General features: G+C 36.1%; 1 protein-coding gene and 1 non-coding gene across 7 annotated transcripts in view; both read left to right on the top strand.

Moving 5' to 3' along the window:
* The window catches only part of AP1G1 (adaptor related protein complex 1 subunit gamma 1), an 83,752-nt gene that overhangs the window by 40,356 nt on the left and 20,860 nt on the right, over window positions 1-22,536 (top strand). For 4 of the 6 annotated variants that reach the window (XM_036346642.1, XM_036346640.1, XM_036346639.1 and 1 more), the window contains 10 exons: window positions 3,768-3,892; window positions 8,918-9,059; window positions 10,607-10,703; window positions 12,379-12,455; window positions 13,288-13,296; window positions 15,875-15,970; window positions 16,605-16,685; window positions 16,892-16,990; window positions 18,853-18,908; window positions 20,200-20,313. In XM_036346642.1, the coding sequence (XP_036202535.1) occupies window positions 3,768-3,892; window positions 8,918-9,059; window positions 10,607-10,703; window positions 12,379-12,455; window positions 13,288-13,296; window positions 15,875-15,970; window positions 16,605-16,685; window positions 16,892-16,990; window positions 18,853-18,908; window positions 20,200-20,313 (896 nt within the window). The remainder of the gene's footprint in view (window positions 1-3,767; window positions 3,893-8,917; window positions 9,060-10,606; window positions 10,704-12,378; window positions 12,456-13,287; window positions 13,297-15,874; window positions 15,971-16,604; window positions 16,686-16,891; window positions 16,991-18,852; window positions 18,909-20,199; window positions 20,314-22,536) is intronic. The other 2 variants (XM_036346641.1, XM_036346644.1) reach the window with 2 other exon arrangements.
* On the top strand, window positions 20,602-20,687 carry LOC118674880. Its single transcript, XR_004973733.1, has one exon. It is a non-coding gene; the product is annotated as a small nucleolar RNA SNORD71 (small nucleolar RNA).

The raw sequence follows: 22,536 nt of genomic DNA, 5'->3' as shown, positions 1-22,536 counted from the left end.
ATAAGAGAGAATCATTGATCGGCTGCCTCCTGCACACCCCCTACTGAGGATGTAGCTCATAACTCAGGTATGTGCCCTTGGGTAGAATTGAACTGGGACCTTCCAGTCTGCAGACTGATGCTCTATCCACTAAGCCAAACTGGCTAGGGCCCACTAAGGCATTTTTGTATATCATATAATCACTTTTATTAAGTGTACAAGTCAATGATTTTTTTTTTCTTTTAGTAAAACCCTAGTTGGGTTTGCATTTGTTTTATGAAAAGATTGAACTCCATTTTATGTTTGAATTATTTTTGTTTTCTTTGAATTGTTCATATTTTTGGTCCATTTTTATTTTGAGTTATTGGTCTTTTAAAAAAAATTAATTTGTAGGATTTTGTTACATAGGATTTCATGACTGTGAATTAATATTTTTTCAAAGTTTGTTATTTGTCTTTTGACTTTGCTCACAGGTTTAAAAGCAAAAGTTTTCTGGTGTGAATATAAAAGCTGGGCTGTTTACTGGGGTCTTAAAGCATTTGCTAGATTTGTGGTTTAGCAGTGTTTCACCTGGGATTTCAAGGAGCCTTCAGTGAGGAGTAATAGTACTGGATGAATTTGAGATTGTTACCTAAGGAGTGGATACATTTACCTGGTTACTATTTTTCTTGTGTAGCTCACACAGAATGTTGAGTTGTGTTTTAGTGATTGTGGCCCCAAAGTGGATATCCTTCCTTTCACATTCCATTGCACCACCCTCCAAACTTTTTCTTTTTCAACATATGAAAACTTTGATAGCATTCCTGATAAAACATGGTACATTCTCAGCACTATTGCTGGCTACCTCCGCCTAAGTGTAAAGTGTAATCAGGATTAATCTTTCATGAGAGGATGTATTTCAAGTGCCATTTCCAGCTGTATAATCTTTTGTTTCCCCTAAAAATTGTCACCTTTAAAAAACAAATTCTTTTTTAAAAAAAATATATTTTATTGATTTTTTTACAGAGAGGGAGGGAGAGAGATAGAGAGTTAGAAACATCGATGAGAGAGAAACATCGATCAGCTGCCTCCTGCACATCTCCTACTGGGGATATGCCCGCAACCCAGGTACATGCCCTTGACCAGAATCGAACCTGAGACCTTTCAGTCGCAGGCCGACGCTCTATCCACTGAGCCAAACTGGTTTCGGCTAAAAAGCAAATTCTTATTCTTAAAGCAAAATCATTGTACCACTGGGAACATTAAAAAGAATTAATTTAGTATTCCTTTAAATTTTAGTTTATCTTTTTGCTGTTTAGTTTTTAGGTAAGTTTTAAATAAATATCACAAAAGTAACAAATTCTACTCACCAGTCACTGATGACTTTTAATGTGACTAACTTAAAACTTGGTCCTAAAAAATACAAAGGAATGTTAATGCCCTTCTCATTAGTTTATCTTAATAAGATATTTTTGGATAATTTATTTGTGTAATGCCTGTTTTTTGCCAGAAGCATGATTCAGTAAAGATGATAAAAATTTCAGTGATACCTGATTCTAAGGACATTTCCTTTCACTTCTAAAATATTTATTCAGACTTACTAAATGGGAAGATTTAAAGACCTTCAGTTTGAAAGAGTAAGATTTTTCTAATAATGTTTTAGCTTTTGATTTTTCTCATTCACTTCAGTAATTTTTCTGCTGACATTGTAAAAATGACTTTTCATCTATTTCAGAAATTTTTTAAAAATTTAACTTGAATGTATAGGAGAAAGGAAATGATTATTTATTTTTAAAATATGTTTTATTGATATTTTACAGAGAGGAAAGGAGAGGGATAGATAGTTAGAAACATCGATGAGAGAGAAACATCGATCAGCTGCCTCATGCACAACCCCTACTGGGGATGTGCCCGCACAAGGTACATGCCCTTGACCGGAATTGAACCTGGGACCCTTCAGTCCGCAGGCCGATGCTATCCACTGAGCCAAACCAGTTACGGCAAGGAAATGGTTATTACCTAATTTTTGTCAATCTCAGAAGACATTTTAGTTTTCGTCTTGGATCCTGATGGTTCCCCCCTTCTTTGACTTGCTCATGATAGTTTCTGCTGTCTTTAGGTGTTTTTTAATGCAGGTACATTAAGAGAACAATTTTTAAACAGCTTGAGACAATTTTATTTGTAAACTCTTTTCTCAGTTTTACCTTTGAACTTATAGGCAAATTCAGGCAGGAAGTAGTCTCACAAGATCTTAGATTCCTGTGTACATGGGTCTGCATTTGAGCCCCTTCCTTTGGGAATGTGGTGATTGTAAATGGGAGCATAGTTGGAAAAACTCTTGGAGAGTCTTAACTGTGTACAGCCTTTGAAAATCACTCCTCTAGACGGTATGTTTGACCTTTTCCATGTTAGTCAAGATGAAATGGTAAAATACAGCATAGTGATTGTGACATTCAAGAGAAACTAAGGAGATGCCCTAACCGGTTTGGCTCAGTGGATAGAGCGTTGACCTGTGGACTGAAGGGTGACAGGTTCGATTCCGGTCAAGGGCATGTACCTTGGTTGCGGGCACATCCCCAGCAGGGGGCGTGCAGGAGGCAGCTGATAGATGTTTCTCACTCTCTATCCCTCTCCCTTCTTCTCTGTAAAATCAATAAAACGTATTTTAAAAAAAAGAGAGAGAAACTAAGGAGAGACAAACTGTTTAACTACAAAGACTCTTAAGCTCTGAGTATTTCTAACAATTATATAAAGAAAAAAAGCATATAAAAATTTTAGGTTAATTCCACTACTGAGTTTTCCTCTGTTTTTTTTTCCTTCTCTATATTTGATTCTTAAACCCTTACTTCTCCCATAGTATTGGTTTAAGCTCTAAATGTAGCACTTTCTTTTTTTTAAAAAAAAATATTTTTATTGACTTCAGAGAGGAAGAGAGAGGGAGAGATAGAAACATCAATGACGAGAGAGTATATCGATTGATTGCCTCCTGCATGTCCCTCACTGGGGATTGAGCCTGCAACCTGGGCATGTGCCCTTGACAGGAATTGAACCCGGGACCCTTCAGTCCACAGGCTGATGTTCTATCCACTAAGCCAAACAGGCTAGGGCTGTAGCACTTTCAACATTATATTAAATTTAGTTATTGTCTGTCTCTTCTGCAGTTGTACATTCCTGATGTGCAGGGCAGCAATTTTTGGCACTTTGATGTATTTCCAGTTTTTGAGTTTTTTGATATTCAAAATAGGAACCAGACTTTAAATGAGTTAAGTACTCGTTTAGTAACCTGGGGATTAAATTAGGAGTTAGGTTTGTTAACACATTGTGGATGGGTCATGAGAATTCTTGCTTCACATTACACAGTGTTTTACAAAATATCATACTTTAAAAAGATATTAGCTTGTAAGAACATGTAATAAATAACTTCAAAATGCAATGGGTATTTAATTTTAAAGCGTGCCTTTAACATTTATGTAAAACATTTTTTGTAGTTGTTCAATAGAAACTTATCTGGCCACTGGGTAAAGCTAGCAATAAAATTGGTCCGCAATGTGTTAATATCTTATAATACTTTTGTATGAATCTGTAGAACTAAGCTAAGCTTCACAGATTATTTGGATGGCAAATATCATAGAACTTTGACAAGATGATCTGTTTCAAGACTTGATTACTGTCAAGCTACCGAAAGATCCTACATCTTTGTCATTTAATGGTTTGATGATACAAGTTATATCTATTTACTTTAATCTGGGTTAAAAACATTTCCTGATTGTGGCAGCAATTTCTTAATTTCTTTCTTTTTTTATTTGCAGTTGGAGTGCCTCAAGCTTATTGCCTCTCAAAAATTCACAGACAAACGCATTGGCTACTTAGGGGCAATGCTGTTATTAGATGAAAGACAAGATGTCCATCTTCTCATGACCAACTGTATCAAAAAGTAAGTTTTTTTTGTTTTTTTTTGTTTTATTGCTTAAAGTATTACAAAGAGTATTACATATGTCTTCTTTTTTCCCCCCCAAGTTTTTTTTTTTAAAGTCATGTAATTAATTTATTTGGTATTAAATCTTACTTTGCTTTGTCATGTTTCATTGTCTCTTTATATATATATATACTAGATGCCCGGTGCACGGATTTGTGCATTGGTTGGGGGCATAGCTTGCAGGGATCAGCCCGCTGCAGGAGCAGTCGCTCATCCTGGTCAGCCAAGTGGCGCTCCTACTTGTGGGAGCACACTGACCACCAGGGGGCAGCTCCTACACTGAGCATCTGCCCCCCGGTGGTCAGTGTGCTTCGTAGAGACTGGTCGTTCTGCCATTCGGTTGCTGGGCTTTTATTATGTAGGATTTTTTTTCTTTTTTTTTTTCATCACCATTTATCCCCCCTATATTCTCTTCCTCCCCCACTCTCTTTCCCCAAAATCACCACACTGTCATCTGTGTTCATGAGTAAGAAGTAAGTCTTAACCTTTCCTTCTAAGAACTACTTTGTGATTTTAGGTCTTTCCTATAATATGATATCAGTAAATCTTCTATTTACTGGTTTTATATTTACTTTCTAGAATATATTTCAATTGCTTTTGGTTCTGTAGCTTATATGTAAAGAGACTTAGCACTTCTGTAGAGGATAATTTAAGCCTCTAAAGAGGCTTAAAACTTCTGTAGGGGATAATTTAATTAAATAAAGGTATTGCTATATATCTTCAGGCATAAGAACACAATTTAGCAATGAAATAACATTTGGGCCTTCATAGACTAGAAAAGGCATTGGTAAATCTGAGCTTTCTTTTTTTTTTTTTTTTTTAATAGTCAGATGGGCAGTTTCCATCTCCATTTTTATTGAAATACAAAAAGTGCAGAGGTGAAATACATGATTGATGCCAAGGAATTCATGAAGTGTGAATGTGTACACTTGATTCACAGTACAAGCCCTTCCCCCAGTCCCCACTGACTAGTGGGGCAGGGAAAGGGGAAGACCAAATAGATCCATAGGCTCCCAGGATAAGGGGCTGTGAACACCTGGTACACAAAGTAGGGCAGGAAGCACAGGCCTGTACCCAGGCTAGAGACACAGGGACTAACAGAACCAGCAGCCAGTCAGGTACCAGGAGTCCTGACACACCAGTGCCCTGGGAGAGCGCCCAAAAGGAGCTGGGCTGGTCAGTGAGGACCCCCATGGTGCAGGCTCTAGGCTCTGGCCACGGCTGTGGGGACAGGGTCACTGTTCAGGGTTTTCCCTCCTGCCAGAAGTCAAGACTACAGGAAGGGGGGGCGTTCTCGGTGTTCACCAGGAAGGAGTGTAATTAGAAAGGATACAGTTGGAATGCAGGACAGCCATCATCACTGGAGTCCAGGTTGTCGGAAAGACAACAGGGCCTGATCTGAGCTTTATGTTATAGTTCCAGGACTTTGAATAACATGAATAATGAAATGTTAAATTTATTAAAGAATTACCAGTGTATATTCTGAATAAACACTACTTAAAAATAAAAAGAGAAATCTTGTCTGTGATCTAATTCAAGATATCCATTGTGTGGGATTATATGTAGCCCTATGAATATTTGTGTATAAGTCATTTTTTTTTTAATGGGTGCTTTACTGATCTACTAGTCCAGTCATGTTTGTTTAACTTACAAACTGAGGAATGCTTGCCATTATGGAGAAATTAGAGGACCCAAGCAGTTCTTTCCAGCATTTCTCTTATAACAAAGTTGTGTTAGAAAGGCATAGAAGTTCTGATGGCCTATTGGTTAAAGGTACTTTTTGGATTGTTTTCATTTGTTTAATCTCCTTTTTTAGATTTCTATTTCATTTGCAGTATTTGTGTATTTGACATAAAATAGAATTGGGGGGATATAGGTGATCAAATTTATAGAGACTGAGCTCATAATTTTCTGTGAAAAATAATGTTCTACTTTAAAATTTCCCAATGGACACCTGGCTGGCGTAGCTCAGTGGTTAAGCGCCGACCTATGAGGTCACGGTTCGATTCCCAGTCAGGGCACATGCCTGGGTTGTGGGCTCAATCCCCAGTGTGGTGCATGCAAGAAGCCACTGATCAATGATTCTTTCTCATCACTGATGTTTCTCTCTCTCCATATCTCTCTCTCTCTCCCTTCCTCTCTGAAATCAATAAAAATGTATTAAAAAACAATTTCCCAATGGACAATGAAAAATTCCAAACTAAGAATTATGATTTGGTTGTAAATATTGCATTTATCATGTAAATATATTGAGTCTGTGAACTTAATTTTGGGAGAATCTAGTTTTTTGGTCTTGAAATAAATATTAATAATGAAAATACTAAGTTGATTCGTTTATTCAACCAGTATTTATTGCATACCTGTTGCATGACAGGAGCTGCTGTAAGCTATGGGGATGGAGAATTTAAAAAATGGAACAGATTCTTGGTGTCATGGAGGTTACATTCTAGATATTCAGCATGACTCTTTTATACATTTACTCTGGACAGCAAATTTTTGTTCTTTCATGCTCTGTTGCCCTTATTACCCAAGCCTTCAATCACATGCTGATAATTTGGCAGTTCTGCCTTGCAGCAAGTTCATATTAGAGAGTTAATACCAAACTCAAGTATAGCTTGGTAAAAATTGAAGAATGAGGCACATAGGCAAACAAGAAATCTTTGTGTTTAATTATAATGAGACCCAGCCAAACCAAGCGAATTTAGGAGAGAGTTACTAATAGTTGGAAATTGATATGGCACTTTCAGTCTAAGCTCTCTTGAAGGACTTCGGTCATTTGTTTATTTTTTAACATGATAATGAATGGGATTTTTCTGTTTGCTTTTGTGTGCCTTTTCCCCCTCTTTGTATTATAGGACATCATAGTGTACCAGCAGTTTTTATGTTTCTTAATGGATGTTTACCCCATTGTTCATTGGCCTAGAAAACTCCTAAGACATTAAATCCTTAAAAATTGGATATATTTTAAGAACTTGCATTATGCAAATTAATTATTGTAAAAAGAATGAAAAGTCAACTAAATATTCTTAGCAACTGGAAGCTTAAATGGTAAAGCCATGGTTAGTAAGCTTCATTTCACCAGTAATTTTAACTTAAAGTATTCAAATTGGTGGAAAGAACAGTTTGGCCTTCTTTTCCTTCCTTTGTTCTTCAGTAAAGACTGAAACCATTTATTAGTTTATTTAAAATGACCAGTTATGAACCCATTATGTGTTAAAATAAACAATATTTTAAAATAAAAAACAAATATTTTTCATAACAAAAACAATTCACTGAGAAGAATGGCATTATTTTACGTTTTTAAAAATCTCTGTAGTATCTGGCCTAATAGATTCTCCTGTTTTCAATTTCTTATATGTTTTTTGTTTTCGTTAATTCTCACCCGAGAATATTTTTTCCATGTTTTTTTTTTTTTTTGTGTGTGTGTGTTTTTTTAGAGAGTGGAAGGGAAGGGGAGAGACAGAGAGAAACATCAATGGTAGAAACACATCGATTGGTTGCCCCCTGCATGTGCCCCAGTTGGGGCTGGGGATCAAACCTGCAACCCAGGTATGTGCCCTTGACTGGAATTGAACCTGCGATCCTTCAGTCGGCGGGCCGATGCTTTATCCGCTGAGCCAAGGGCTCTTGTGCTATGTTTTAATTGAAGTATATGAAGATTCAGCCTTTTACAGATAATGTAGTTAGAAAAAGGAAGATGACTTTAATAATCTTGCAAATAACTATGGATAGTCTTTTATACTATACCAAAACTACACAAGTGGTAGTTTCTTAAGGGTTAGTTACAATGTAAAATCTGAAACCTATCAATAAAGTTTGGTATTTTTAATCATGCCCAAGGCATTTGGAAAAAAGTTGGTTCACCTAGTTAAGGTACTGGTAGATAGACAAGTCAACTTCATAGTGGTAATACAAATTTTCCAAACTCGGTTATTGGTAACAAATACCATCAGTTGTTGCTCGTAAGTGGTAGGCTTACCTGTGTTTTCTGACTCTTTTGGGGAGGAAAGGTTTTGGTTAATATATATATATATTGAACTATTTTTGTTAGTTGTAGAGCATATTAAAACATCTTTCAAAGATACAGTTGTGCTTCATATTTCTATCATTACCAGTTTTTATTGTCAGTGGGTTGCTGAGTTTTCTAAAGTGGGTTGCCTTTAATATCCAAGAGATAATGTCTAATTTTTGTTGCTTTGGTATTTGGAAACATCAAGTTGTAAGCTTGTAGGAGGGACTATCAGTCAGTTTTCAGTGTTGGTAATTTTTTGTTGTTGTTGTTGTTGTTAATCCTCACCTGAGGATATTTTTACATTGATTTTTAGGGAGAGTGGAAGAGAGAGGGAAAGACAGAGAGAAAAATCTATGTGAGAGAAACACATTGATTGGTTGCCTCCTGCAAGAGCCCTGACCAGGACCTGGGCTGGAGAGTAATCTGAGCAACCAAGGTACAGACCAGAATCGCACCCAGGACTCTTTGGTCCGCAGGTCAGTGCTCATCCACTGAGCCAAACCGACTAGGGTTGCAGTATTGGTAATTTGTAATAAAGTTAGAATAAATATTTTTCCCAAGATATAACCCTATTAATCATTTTCCTTATTGGAGAAATTATGAATTATTCAGAGCTACCTCTTTAGCTTGTGAAGCTTCTTTTTGTTGTTACTTCCCACCTGAGGATATTTTTTCCATTGCTTTTTCAGAGAGTGTAGAAGGGAGGGAGGGAGGAAGAGAGAGAGAAACATTGATGTGAGAGAGACATCACACATTGATTGGTTGCCTCCCGCATACACCCCAAAGGGGGCAGGGAGTGAACCTGCAACCCAGATATGTGCCCTTGACCGGGACTGGAACCCGAGACTCTTTGGTATGAGGGCCGACGTTCTAATCATTGAGCCACATTGGCCAGGGCTAGTCTGTGAAGTTTCTTCATGGGGAGCACCAGACACAACACGTTCATTTCTACCTTTTTCTTTCGTTTGCAGTGATCTTAATCATAGCACGCAGTATGTACAGGGGCTAGCACTTTGTACCCTCGGCTGTATGGGCTCCTCAGAAATGTGCAGAGATCTTGCAGGAGAGGTAGAGAAACTCCTGAAAACCTCCAACTCTTACTTAAGAAAAAAGGTAACTGTTAATAAAACCAAATGTCTGTGTTAATGTTGGGGAGTATTATGGAGATGAGAAAGCAGATTATTCATTTTAAAACCTCTGATGTTAATATGTAACATGTCTTTCTCTGTGCAATAGATGTATTTTAAATGATTATATATGAATCAGGTGTTTATAAATCAAAATCTATTTTTATATTGATTTTGGATTGGGTTTTTTTTGTTACTAATTAACTCTCCAGTTGATAAGTGATTGTGAACACTTTAATTCTTTTAATTCCTCTTTTTCAGGGAAATGATTTATAAACCAACCGTAACTGGATATCCTAGATGGCATATTTGCTTCCCAAATTACCTGATTCTAAACAGTATTAAAGTGATAATGAATCAATATTTATAAATTCACTTCCATCCTAATAATTAGTGCCCATGCCTTTGTCCTAGTGCCTTTCAATCTGTGGAAGTGCACTTCCATTAGGACCTAGATAATTATTAGAGAATGATAAAGATCACACTTTCTAAAATTGGTATGTCTAAATGGAGTAGTAATGGATAACAATGCTCTCTGCTTTTATTTGTTGATGTAAACATTTTATTGTTACTTTTTGTGTTCGAACCCTAAAACCTTCATAAATAAAGGTTATAAAATGTAGAACTCCAAGAAGTGAAGACACACTACTGTGCCTTTCTGTATTAATGGTGTGAGGCAGAAGTGTTGAAAGGCCTAAACTGTTTTCCAGGATCATACACTATAAACGATGGCTGCAAACTAAATCCAGTCCTTTCTCTTAAAGAATGTGTGGCCTGCTCTTGTTCAGAAAGTACATTATTTCCTTAAATAGTACATTCCTGCAAATTAGGGGTGGAAATCTTTTTTCTCATGGGAAAAATTAGTTAAAACCTGTTCTTGTTACTATATCTAAACTTATATAGTATTCTACTTCAACAAATATGGTTAGTTTAACTTTATAGGGTAACCAAAATCAGTCTCTGAAAGTACCTTTCTTTCCAGTGAGCAAGCTATGACCATCTTTTCTGCAGGAGAGATTAGCTAAATATCTTTCAAATGATTTTCTTGATGTCAGTCAGGAGAGAGTGACTTGAGGAAGATATAGGTATTATGAGAAGTAACAGCAGATTTCAAGACTCTGCAGTAGATATCTTTCAGTTGCATGATGTTTTTATAAAATCCTTGTTCGTTCATCTTACTCAGGAATGATTATCATAGACGGAAGACTTTATTTTTTACTTTGAAAGTCCACATAAGTTACGTTTAACTTGCTTGGTAAATTCATGTTAACCATGGTCTAGTTTAGAAAGTTTTTATCTACTTATTTTGCAATATATGAATAGAGGGACAGGTAAGCTAGAAGTTCTCATTGATGCAATAGTACATATAAATTAGAAAGCCCTAACCTGTTAATAAATCTGATACCTTTTTTCTTCTTTATTTTTCTAGTAGGTGAACTAGTTGATAAGGGTTTTTTTGTCGTTGTTCTTTATAAGATTGGTTGCCCTGTCTTAATTGAAATAAATCTTTTGTCTTTTTAATTTTTTTTATAGGCAGCACTGTGTGCTGTTCATGTCATCAGGAAGGTTCCTGAACTTATGGAGATGTTTTTACCAGCAACAAAAAACTTACTGAATGAAAAGAACCATGGTAATGTGATTTGGGTGCATTTGGTAAAGTACTGCTGGAGAAGGGGAGAGAGAAAAGCTTTGGGCAGTGTTGGCCTTCTGTCTCAGTGCAGTGGAGTTGCCTTTCTGCTGTGCTGGACACTTTTCCAGGAAGGGCTGATCAGCACAATCTCTCTTCCACTCTCATTTCCTAGTTTTACAATTAGAGATTAATTTCTTCATAGTAAATTTGTTTTTCATTTCTGGTACTCTTTTATTATACTAAAAGTACTGTATTAAGTTACTAATATTCGTTGTAATATACAAATGATCCTACCCTCAATTTTCATGTGTAAAATTCTTTGATTTCCTGGCTATTTTATATTAGAGAAAAAAACTATTTCTTTATTGCTTTGTGGTAAGAGTATAAGATTTGTGAAAATTCTTTTAGGATGCTTGTAACAGGAATTTGTAATGCGTACTCAGATATGTTTATATAAAAGTTAAGAGGAATTAATATGTAACTATTCTTTCCCAAACATTTTATTGTTATTTGGAAGTCAGTGAAGCAAGTTTTGAGTAAAGAAAATGCATGTGTCCTGAATGCAAAGAGAAAAAAATGGTAGGGTGTATTTAATTTGATTAATTCAATCCTAAAACTAGAAGGCTCAAAAAATATTTGTTGAACAAATGAATGTTTAGGGCACTTATTATTAGTGGAAACTATTGTGTGATTCTTTTCACTCATTCTGGACCTAGCAAGTTCATTTTGTCATCCACAATGACTGTACCTTGAAGTTCTGATTTATTTTATCTGGAAATTTAACTTCTCATTAAGATGTTTGCTTCTTGAATTGTCTGTCAGAACTCAGCTAAGAGCATATTAAGTATGGAGCAGATGATACCTAGCTTATATTGACTGTGAGCATGTCTTTATGTGTATTCTCAGATGGAGAGACACATGTACTGGTTGTCTTTTTTATTTAATTTTTAAAATATATTTTTATTAATTTCATGGAGGAAGGAGAGAGGGGGGGGAGAGAGAGAGAGAAACATCAATGATGAGAGAAAATCATTGATCAGCTGCCTCCTGCATGCCCCGCACTGGGGATCGAGCCCGCAACCTGGGCATGTGCCCTGACTGGAGTTGAACTGTGACCTTCTGGTTCATAGGTCGACACTCAACCCCTGAGCCATGCTGGCTGTCTGGACTGGTTGTCATATTTTATTTTATTTTTATTTTTTTAAATATTTTATTGATTTTTCACAGAGAGGAAGGGAGAGGGATAGAGAGTCAGAAACATTGTTGAGAGAGAAACATCGATCAGCTGCCTCCTGCACACCTCCCACTGGGGATGTGCCCGCAACCAACGCACATGCCCTTGGCCGGAATCGAACCTGGGACCCTTCAGTCCGCAGGCCAACGCTCTATCCACTGAGCCAAACCAGTTAGGGCAGGACTGGTTGTCATATTTTAGAAAGCAATTATTTTGGTCAGATAATTGTTTAAAATATTATAATTTGACTGACTTAACTATTAAGCATCTATTAAATACCTCCTTTGTATTCACCTTAATGCTTAGATTCTTTGGAAGATTAGAAAATAAAAGTAGCAACTATCCTTTTGAAAGTGACCGTCAGATCTCAAAGTCCTGTTCTACAAAGTTGACTGATAAATACAGCCTCATTTTTAGTTTTCATTTGCTCTTTTCTTTCAGGTGTCCTTCACACGTCTGTAGTCCTCCTCACAGAAATGTGTGAGCGAAGCCCAGACATGCTTGCACATTTCAGAAAGGTAGGTGCCATTCGATATGCTTATGTCTTTTCTGAAAAAGACTTTCCTGAAAAGTACATGATGTTCTCACTTACATCTTTCTTCTTGAAAGGAAGCTATGGAGCTGGATAAAGGACTTAACCAGCCCCACTGTGTTTAGGGCTGGAAGCCAGGTTTAGGCATATAAGAACTGGGCAATAGTACAGTGTTTTTTACCTTTTATAATAGAATTCTTCACTCATTGTCGGCAGACACACCAATTTCTCATGTGCTTTATCTGCTGTTTTCACATTACAGTCAGAAAATGTAACCTGCGGTCAGATTATAAACAGGAATGTGTTTGTGTGGTTTATTTATTACTTTTAGGCAGGTGATTTCATTTTTTTTTTTTTAAAGGTGAAAACTGCAGACTGACATTAACTTTTACCGAATACAGGGTCCCCCACTGTTCATTTTAGGTTGTTGACTTCGGTGATGGAAGTCTCTAGCTTTGTTAATTCTCTCTTTTCCTCCTTTTCTTACAGCATTCTAAAGTGGAAATTTTTGTTTTCTCCACTTACTTTTAGAAGGCAGTAGTAAGGAGGACTCGGAGAAAGACTGTTCTTTGAGTTACATGCATTTACTTTTTTTTTTTATTAAGGCACTGACCACTCCATAAGTGGGGCTTACTTTGTACTTTAGATCTGATGAGGTTCTAATAGCAGTTTTTTTTTTTTTTTTTGCTTTTTCATCCCCTTAGATGTTTATGTCTTGATTAAATTATTGTAAAATAGTATGAGACCCGTATCTGTCCCTAATGCTTGCTTTGTATGTTTTGTTCCTGTTGTCTGTTTGGAATCCTGCTGTATGTTAGAATGAAAAGGTAAGAATTAACCCTCTTTTAGATGGTGCATGCTGGCATTAGGTTCTTAGTAGCTTTTGTGTATCCATCCACATATGTGGCTGTTAAAAATATACTAATGCTGAAGCTATGCTTAACACTGTGAGTTATTTGTTCTAGCATTTTTGGCTAACTCCCTAGTCCAGTTTTTTGTCTTGTCACTTAAACTCGATTCCAAAGTCAGCCTTGGATTTCAGTTGTAGCCTTTCCTGCATTGTAAGCCTCCTTCTCTGCCTTTATCTTTGCTTGAGAAACCTTGAGCAGTTTCCCAGTAGTTTTTGTGATGGCAATTCCAGATCAGTTTGGAGCCTTGACACAAACACTACTTCTTTTTGAAGTAGATATTTTAGAACCATATGTGGGTAACCTCAGACTTTAAAAAGCTTCATGTGTACTTCTGAGCTTTCACTTCAGACTTAGAGCTTTTATTTCCCCCTTACCTGCACTTATCTTTTCTAGAAGTGTTGGAATATAAAAAGGATTTTTGAGGTGGAGCAGGTGGGCATCAACTGATTTTCATGGCTGCAGCCTTTCCCTTTGTCATCTTACTTTTTGTTTGTCCTGTCATCAGTTTTAGCAACTTGTGTTTTTGTCTGAATAATAAAGCTGGGTTCCAAGAATTACTATGCTGAACATTTAGGCATTTGTGCTTTTGTCCCAGGGTGATCTGATGTGGTGTACTGGCCTTTTGGCAGTGAATAAAACAAGGAGAAAGGGCTTCTTCAAGATTTAAACCAGATTAAAAAATAATTAGGGTTACATGTAGTACAAAAAAGTAGGCCATTGGAAAGTATGCAAGGCGAGACTTTTTGTACAGAGCTTGTTAACTAGATAATCCTGAATTTATTACGTTAATTTTAAAACTGTATAAAATTACTTTTACCTCTAATATAAATCTGCCCACAGTTGACAGATTTAATGTGGCTTCTCTCCGTGGCTTAGATTTGTTTTAATTTTGAAGTCATCCAAATTAGATTTTTGTGTGGGTACCTTTATGAATCACTTAATTCTAAAGTGTTATGGCCAAACTTATTTAAATGTACACAGCTCTCTTATATTTAGAAGTGGTCTTAGGATTGTGAAAATGTTTTGAGTGTATACCTTGGGCATTCTTGACTTTTGTTGTGATCTTGATTCCCTTTTAGAGTTGGGGAGTAGGGAGGAGACAGAGTCCAAACACAATGAGAAAAAATAATTATATGTAGCAAAGTTGGGGCTGTTCTGATTGCCTCAGAAAGAAAGGTGATTCAGTTCACTGTGGACACTTGTTAATTTTTAGGTATTTAGAGTTGTTTGTGTAGCTAAATTGAGTTTTTAGTTGGAGACTGGAAAAGTTCTTATTGTGGCAAACATTTTGGATTAGGGTTTTAACATTAAATGATTGATCAACAGAACGAAATGAATAATAACATCTAAAGCATATTTAAGTTCAGCTTGGTAATAAAATTGCCTCTTCTTGTGTTATGACTAAATGAACAAAGTATAGGAAGGACAAGAAGGGAATTTTGACCATAAGGAATGTAGAGTTTTCCTTAGTAAGATTAGACAAGAAAACAGGTGACAGATCAGTCTGTACAATTAGGTGCTGAAATTAAATTTTACTGAAAATGGTGTCATATGAATTGAGAATAGGGAAAGGAAATTATTCATGGTTTTGGCATCATCTTAAGGTAAAAGATACAATTTTTTGTGTGGTCAATGTTGAACACTTGGTCAATATTGGAGGCTTTTGTATTCTCTGTTGTTGGTTGGAAAAAGACATAACTAGTCCTATCTCAAGAAGAGAAATTTTTTTTTTTCTCAATTTGAGGTAGTATCTTTTAAAACTATAATTTTAATAAGGTCACCAGTATTTGGGATATGATACCATTTTATATTCAGATGTTTGTATATGTGAAGCGAGCACTATATCCAAATGTTGTGAACGGATAAAAACTGAGCATGTTTGTGCCACACCTAAGTATGTCAATCTATAGAAGCAGAAATGCAATATGCTTCATAGGCATCTGTTTTACTTAGTTCCCATAGGCTTTCTGACTGGCTGTTATTGTAGTATCTTTGCATATATAACTCTGGAGTTAAAAAGTCTAATTTTATCTGAATTTAAATTGTTCTTGGTAAAAATACTCCTAAGATATAATACACACACACACACACACACATATACATATATATGTATATATATATATATATAAAATTTTATTGATTTCAGAGAGGAAGGGAGAGGGATAGAAGCATCAATGATGAGAGAGAATCATTGATTGGCTGCCTCCTGCACGCCTCCTACTGGGGACTGAGCCCGCAACCCCGGCATGTGCCCTTGACTGGAATCGAACCTGGGACCCTTCAGTCCGCAGGCCGACGGTCTATCCACTGAGCCAAACTGGCTAGAGCCTCCTAAGTTGTATTTAACCAACACTAACAATATACTAGTATATTGTATCAATAGAATTTGCTTGGACTCAGACCCTTGTACCCTTTTTCTAAGCCAAATTACCTGCCTATTCATGAGAAAGTCTTTGATGTTCACTGTTTTTTGATGCATCTTTCTTCCCTGCAGCTTGTGCCCCAATTAGTTCGTATTCTAAAGAACCTCATCATGTCCGGATATTCACCAGAACATGATGTTTCTGGTATCAGTGACCCCTTTTTGCAGGTGAGCTTGAAAGAAAGCTTTGAATATATGGTTTGAGTTTAATAGTTTTGAATAGAGCATTTCCTCCCTTTTAAGTTTGTGTCAGGAAGAAATTTGATAGTTAATAAATGAATAGTTACACAAGTCTGTATTTTATTAGATTAATAGAATGAAATTATAGTTGTAATAATCAAAATTATGTACTACATAGAGACTTATCAGTATACAGGCATACTTGTTTTATTGTGCTTTGCTTTATTGCACTTTGCAGATGTGGCATTTTATTTTTTACAAATTGAAAAATAGGACCCTCCACCAGCAAAAAGGCTACCACTCACTTTATTGCAATACTCACTTTATTGCTGTGGTCTGGAACTGAACCTCAGTGTCTCCGTGGTAAGCCTGTAATGCAGCTCTGCAGGTGGTGGCAGCCTTTAGCTGTGGAGTGGCACAGTGTGGTTGTCTAATAACTTCATTAAGACACAGAAACACATGTCATGTCTCTAGAGATAATGTTTAAAATTCATCTCTTTGAATTTTGACCATTTCTAAGGAGATCTTAGACTTAATTTAAGATACTTGAATTTCATACCAAGCAAAAAGTTCCTTTGTTCCAGACATAATTAGTTGACATTTCTCATATTTTGCACATTAGGTACGAATTTTACGGTTATTAAGAATTTTAGGACGAAATGATGATGACTCAAGTGAAGCTATGAATGATATATTAGCACAGGTGAGTAGACCAAACTTGCATTATATTTATATTAAATGTTCATCTTAGTATAGCAGGGAGTGGAATGATTGTGTTTATAGGGAGCAGTTTTTATTTGTGTTTCCTCATTGGTGACTATAATCAATCACAAAATGTCTCTTGTTACTTCTGGATATTTTTTGGAAGCATTGTTTTATCATTGTGTACTGCCCTCTGTGTCTTTCCAGGTTGCCACTAATACAGAGACTAGTAAAAATGTAGGAAATGCTATTCTTTATGAAACGGTTTTGACTATCATGGATATTAAGTCAGAGAGTGGACTGCGAGTAAGTCTTTTAAAATATTTTCTTCTCCCTAAACATTTCATTTAGAATAATTGATTTGGATTTAGCACTTTGGAAATGAATTCCATTTGAAAATTAACTATTGGAAAGAATGTCTTAAATATTTGCTTTTATATAGAAATAAACACATAAAGTAAAACAATTCAAACATTACAGAAGATATGTAGGGAAGAAAACATCTGCCTGTAGCTTTCACGTGTTGACTCTAAATTCTAGTGGGAAGTACTGTTACCATTTTATAATGTATTTTTTTAGAGATGTTTTTATTTAAATGTGTTTGTATATGTGTATTTCTTCTCTTCCCCACTTTTAAAATCTTTTTACTTGAAATAATTTAGTCTTACAGAAACAGTTGAGTTTCTGTACACCCTTCACTTAGCTTTCTGTACTGTAACATCTTGCATAACTATATGTAGTTATCAAAACTAAGAAATTAATATCGGTACCATGCCATTAACTAAATTATAGACTTTATTTAGATTTCACCAATTTTCTTACTAATATCCTTTTCCTGTTCCAGGAGCTAATCTATGATTCCACTTTGCATTTCATTGTCACAGCTCCTTAGTCTCCGCCAATCTGTGACAGTTCCTCTATCTCTCCTTTTCTTTCATGACTTTGACACTTTGAAGAGCACTGATCACTTTTTATTTTTATTTTTAAAATATATTTTTATTGATTTCAGGGAGGAAGGGACAGGGAGAGAGAGGTAGAAACATCAGTGATAAGAGAGAATCATTGATCAGCTGCCTCTTGCATGCCCCCCACTGGGGATCGAGCCTGCAACCCAGGCTTGTGCCCTGACTGGGAATCGAACCCTGACCTCCTGGTTCATAGGTCAATGCTCAACTACTGAGCTACGCTGGCTGGGCTGATCAGTTACTTTTTAGAACATCCTCCAATTTGGCTCTCTCTGATACTTTATCGTAATCAGATTGAGGTTATGTTTTTTTGGCAAGACTATCATAGAAGTGATGTGCCTTTCTTAATATCATATCAGGAGGTACATGCTATTTCTATTTGTCTCGCTACTGGTGATATTAACTTGATCATTGGTTAAGGTGGTGTCTGCTGTGTCTCTCCACTATAAAGTTATTTTTCCCTTTGTAATTTTTCCCTTTGTAATATTTTGGGGTTAGATGCTTTAAGATTATGCAGATATCTTGTTCTCCTCAGACTTTTGCCTATCAATTTTATTCGTCAGAAGATCTTGTCTGCAGCAGTTGTTAGGGTGGTGAATCTAATGATACTTTCCTGTTTTCCCTCATTTTGTCCTCATTAGATAATTAGAATTCTTCTGTAAGGAAGAATTTTCCCTCATGATTTTATTCATTCTTTCAATCATTTATTAATATAAGAATAACTTGTCCATAGTCTTATAAGAAATAAACTTACTATAATACAATATTTGTGTATAGTTCTTCTTAGATTACATTAACCAAAATAACTTAGGTTAGTTCTTTTCCTCTTCCCACCTTTCAAACAAAATGGTAGCATATTATGTATATCGTTCTGCACTTTACTTTTTTCACTTAATGTTATATTGAAACTAGTCCATATTCATGTATAGAGATCATCTTCATTAAAAAAAATTAATGCTAGAATATAGCATAAAATTTACCATTTTAACAATTTTTAAGTCTGTAGTTCAGTGGCATTAAGTACATTCACATTGTTGTGCAACAAACACCATCATTTATCTTCTGAACTTTCTGGTCTTTCCAGGCCATAAAATACCAACTACCGCCTATAAGTAGTTTCACTCAACAGAGGCCAGAAGTGATCCTTAAACAATAGAAATCTTTAATTTTTCTAGATTTTTAACCTATGCTATCTTTCTTTAGGTCCTAGCCATAAATATCCTGGGTCGTTTCTTATTGAACAATGACAAGAATATTAGGTAAAGCAATTGAAAAATGTCTTATATTTTGTTATTATAAAGTCTGTTTTCAAGAGTAACTTTGCTCAAGATCACACATGTATTAAGTGACTTATCTAGAACTTCAGCTGAGGAAACTCGGGATTTCTGTTTTAGTCTAGTCTTAAAACTACTGTTTTGTAAAGAATTTGAGGATTTGCCTCTGGTTTAATTTTTACATATCTCTTTATACTATAAATCAGGAGTCATGACCTTTTTCTGTGAAGGACCAAATGGTCAATCTTTTAGGCTCTGTGGGCCTTTGGTCTCTGTGGCAATTACCCAGCTCTGCCTGTTGGCATGAAAACAGTCATAGATCATATAAATGATGAATGTTGCTGTTCTGATAAAAATTTATTTACAAAACCAGACAGCAGAGGGCTGGATATTTGCAGGTAGTCTGTAGTTTACTGACCTAATATGGAATGTGTTTGGCCATTCCATTTAGTTTGTGTGGTGTGTTTTTTTGTTTTGTTTTGTTTTTAAGATTTTTAAATTGATTTTTAGAGAGAGGAAAGGAGAGGGAGAGAGAGAAAAACATCAATGTGAGAGTGAAACATTGGTCAGCTGCCTCCTGCATGCCCCCTTCCGGGGATGCAACCTGAGCATGTGCCATGACTGGGGATTGAGCCAGCAGTCTTTTGGTACACAGGATAACACCCAACCAACTGAGCCACACTGGCCAGGCTGACGACTTAAAGTAGATGAATTTATTAGTACTATCTTTTATTTGTAGTTTGCCTTTTTCCCTCTTTTAATCAGGAGAAAAAAATTTTTCTTACCATGTTAAGCTTGAAAAAAAATGTGGAAATAATTATTGTGGTATCCTGAATTATCTCCTCCTTCCAGAATAATTTTTAATACTAGGATGTTATACTCAAAATTTGGTACGAGTCTCAAAAGCAGAGTAAATACAAATGGTAAAATTGAAATAATTTCCTTTTGCATTTTGGGGTTAAGGCCCGAAAAGGCATACTATATGCTTATTTTGTTGTACTGTTTGGAAGAACTTGAAATAATTGAGTCAATCACTTTTAGACTTGACCATGAATGCAAATATTCTAAATCCAAAGCTTCTTCTGGTTGTCATTACCTTAATGTGTCTTCTATGCCTTTAAAATGTTACCATTATAGTTATTGTCTTTCTTTTAAATGTTTAAAATATGTACATTCCCTTAGTCTTTAGACATTTTTTGTCATTATTTTAGGCAGAAAAAAACCACCCTGAATTTTACATTTTAATTCTGTTCTTCTGCAACTTTGTTTCATGCAGATATGTAGCTCTGACATCCTTGTTGAAGACTGTGCAGACAGATCATAATGCAGTGCAGAGGCACAGAAGCACCATTGTGGACTGTCTAAAAGATTTGGATGTCTCAATAAAACGGTAACAGATTATTGATAGTTCTTTGCCTCCACCCCACCTGCTAACTTTGTAATAGTTTTGGAAGTGAGAGTGTTGACCTTTATGTATTGTCCTCATTTTCATAGATGAATTTTCTGCAGAGTAAATCCTTTTTTAGAAAGGATTGGCAGGGAGAAGGGGTTAGGTCAATGAAGGAGGCCAAAAAGGAAGACTTCAGTGCACAATGAAGTTGTCCTTGTTTCTCTGATAAATAAAACCAATAAAGAGATAAGCTTGACAAAAGGTTACTTAACAGAAGTACTGTGCTTTGGTGTGTTGGAGGATGAAAATACAGAGTGATCCATCGGCTAAGTGTTTTATCACGATGCTGAAACTCAAATTGCTGACAGCACACTTTTTCTCACAGTACTTACGCCCCAAGATACTAGAGGCAGCTGTGTTTTTTAGAACAGTGCATCTAGGAATGATGTTCGGAAGCAGGTAGATAGCACTTTCTAACGGCTTACATTTTTTTCTCCATGGAGTAGCTCTACTGGTTCTCCTCTTATAAGGATTATAGATGTTTGTAAAACCTAGCTTAGTTGTGGTTGTATGTTCAAATCCAGGACAAATTAGATTTGAGATGATCTCTGAAACCATTCACATAACAAACATTTTTTTTTTTTTAACAATCATTTATTGCTATTGAGTTCCTTTTGTTTGTGGAGAACACGTACTAAATGCTTGGACAATTTAAAGATAAGATCTTGACTCAGCTATAACAACTTTCACATAGTGCCTTGCAAAGTAAACAATCTATGAACGCCCTCTCAGTTCTCTGAGCAAGCCAGTGAGACAAGGCAATTACTTCTATTCTCAATTAACAGATTAGTGAAAATACAGTCCCCAAAGGAATCAAATGACTTACTCTAAACTGTACTGCTTATACAGAGGCAGACCTGGGAATAGAAATCAGGCCTTCTGACTCCTATTTTGTTTTGTTTTTCTCTAGCTTGTTACTGGCCTGTGCATTTCAAAAGTAAAATCTGTATCTTCTTGTTTACCAGACTGCCTTATTTTGAATCTTGCCTCTGCCCGTAATAGATGTGGTCTAGTTACTTAACCTTTTAGTGCTTCAGTTGTCCCATATGTAAAATGCCCATACAATAGAACCCATTTTCTAGGATTATGCAGGATTAACTGGATTAATATAAATAAAGTATCTAAGCATTATATGAGAATTATATGTTACTGTATTTCTATAAGGATTGATTTTTTTATTGCTTATAAATTAGTTAAGATGACAGTACTTTCTACTTAGTAAATGAATATTTTTGAAAGTCAATCTATATACCATGTTTGATGTTATTGACCAAATATGAAAAGGTGTATATAGTAACCTTATAACTTTTATGTTAAACATTTCCATTTTGCCTTGGTTAGCAAATTTGATAGGCAGTTATAAAAACTTTTATTTGCCCTCATAGCACATGCCCTTTTTTCCTTTTCATGGCCCTCATTCTCTCTCTCAGTTTTTCCCCTCAGCTTTATTGAGATATAATTGACATAAAACATTCTGTAAATTTAAGGTGCGCAGTGCATTGATTTAACACAGTCATATATTGCAAAACAGTTATCATCATAGCATTAGCTAACACAGTGCATCATCCTATATAATAAAAGCCTAGTATGCTAAGTATCCGACCATTCATTCGTTCAACCATTCCACCAGTTGCTCTGATGCTCACTGACCACCAGGGAGCAGATGCTCCAACCAGTAGGTTAGCTTGCTGCTGAGGTCTGGCCGATGGGGACTGGGCGAGATGGGCCAGACATGCCCTGGAGCCCTCCCCTGGTCCCTTCATGGCCCTGATTGTGCACCGGTGGGGTCCCTCAGCCTGGCCTGCACCCTCTCGAAATCCAGGACCCCTCGGGATATCGGAGAGCCGGTTTTGGCCTGATTTCTGCAGGCCAAGCCAAGAGACCCCACTGGTGCCAATATCTGTGCACTGGGCCTCTAGTATTACATAATTACTGTATATTTTGTGTGTGGTAAGAACATTTAAGATCTATTCTCTTAGCAGATTTCAGGTATATAATACAGTGTTACTAACTTTAACCACTCTGCTGTACAATTAGATCCCTAGAACTTAATCATCTTATAACTGGAAGTTGTACCCTCTGACCAACATCTCTTCTACTCCCCACCCCCTTGGCCCTGGTAAATACTGTTCTAGTCTCTATTTCTGTGTGTTTTTTGCTTCC

Source organism: Myotis myotis, unplaced genomic scaffold (assembly GCF_014108235.1).
Source record: "Myotis myotis isolate mMyoMyo1 unplaced genomic scaffold, mMyoMyo1.p scaffold_m19_p_19, whole genome shotgun sequence".
Classification (NCBI taxonomy): Eukaryota; Metazoa; Chordata; class Mammalia; order Chiroptera; family Vespertilionidae; genus Myotis; species Myotis myotis.
Note: the sequence above shows the minus strand (reverse complement) of the source record. Positions and strands in the feature narration are given on the sequence as shown.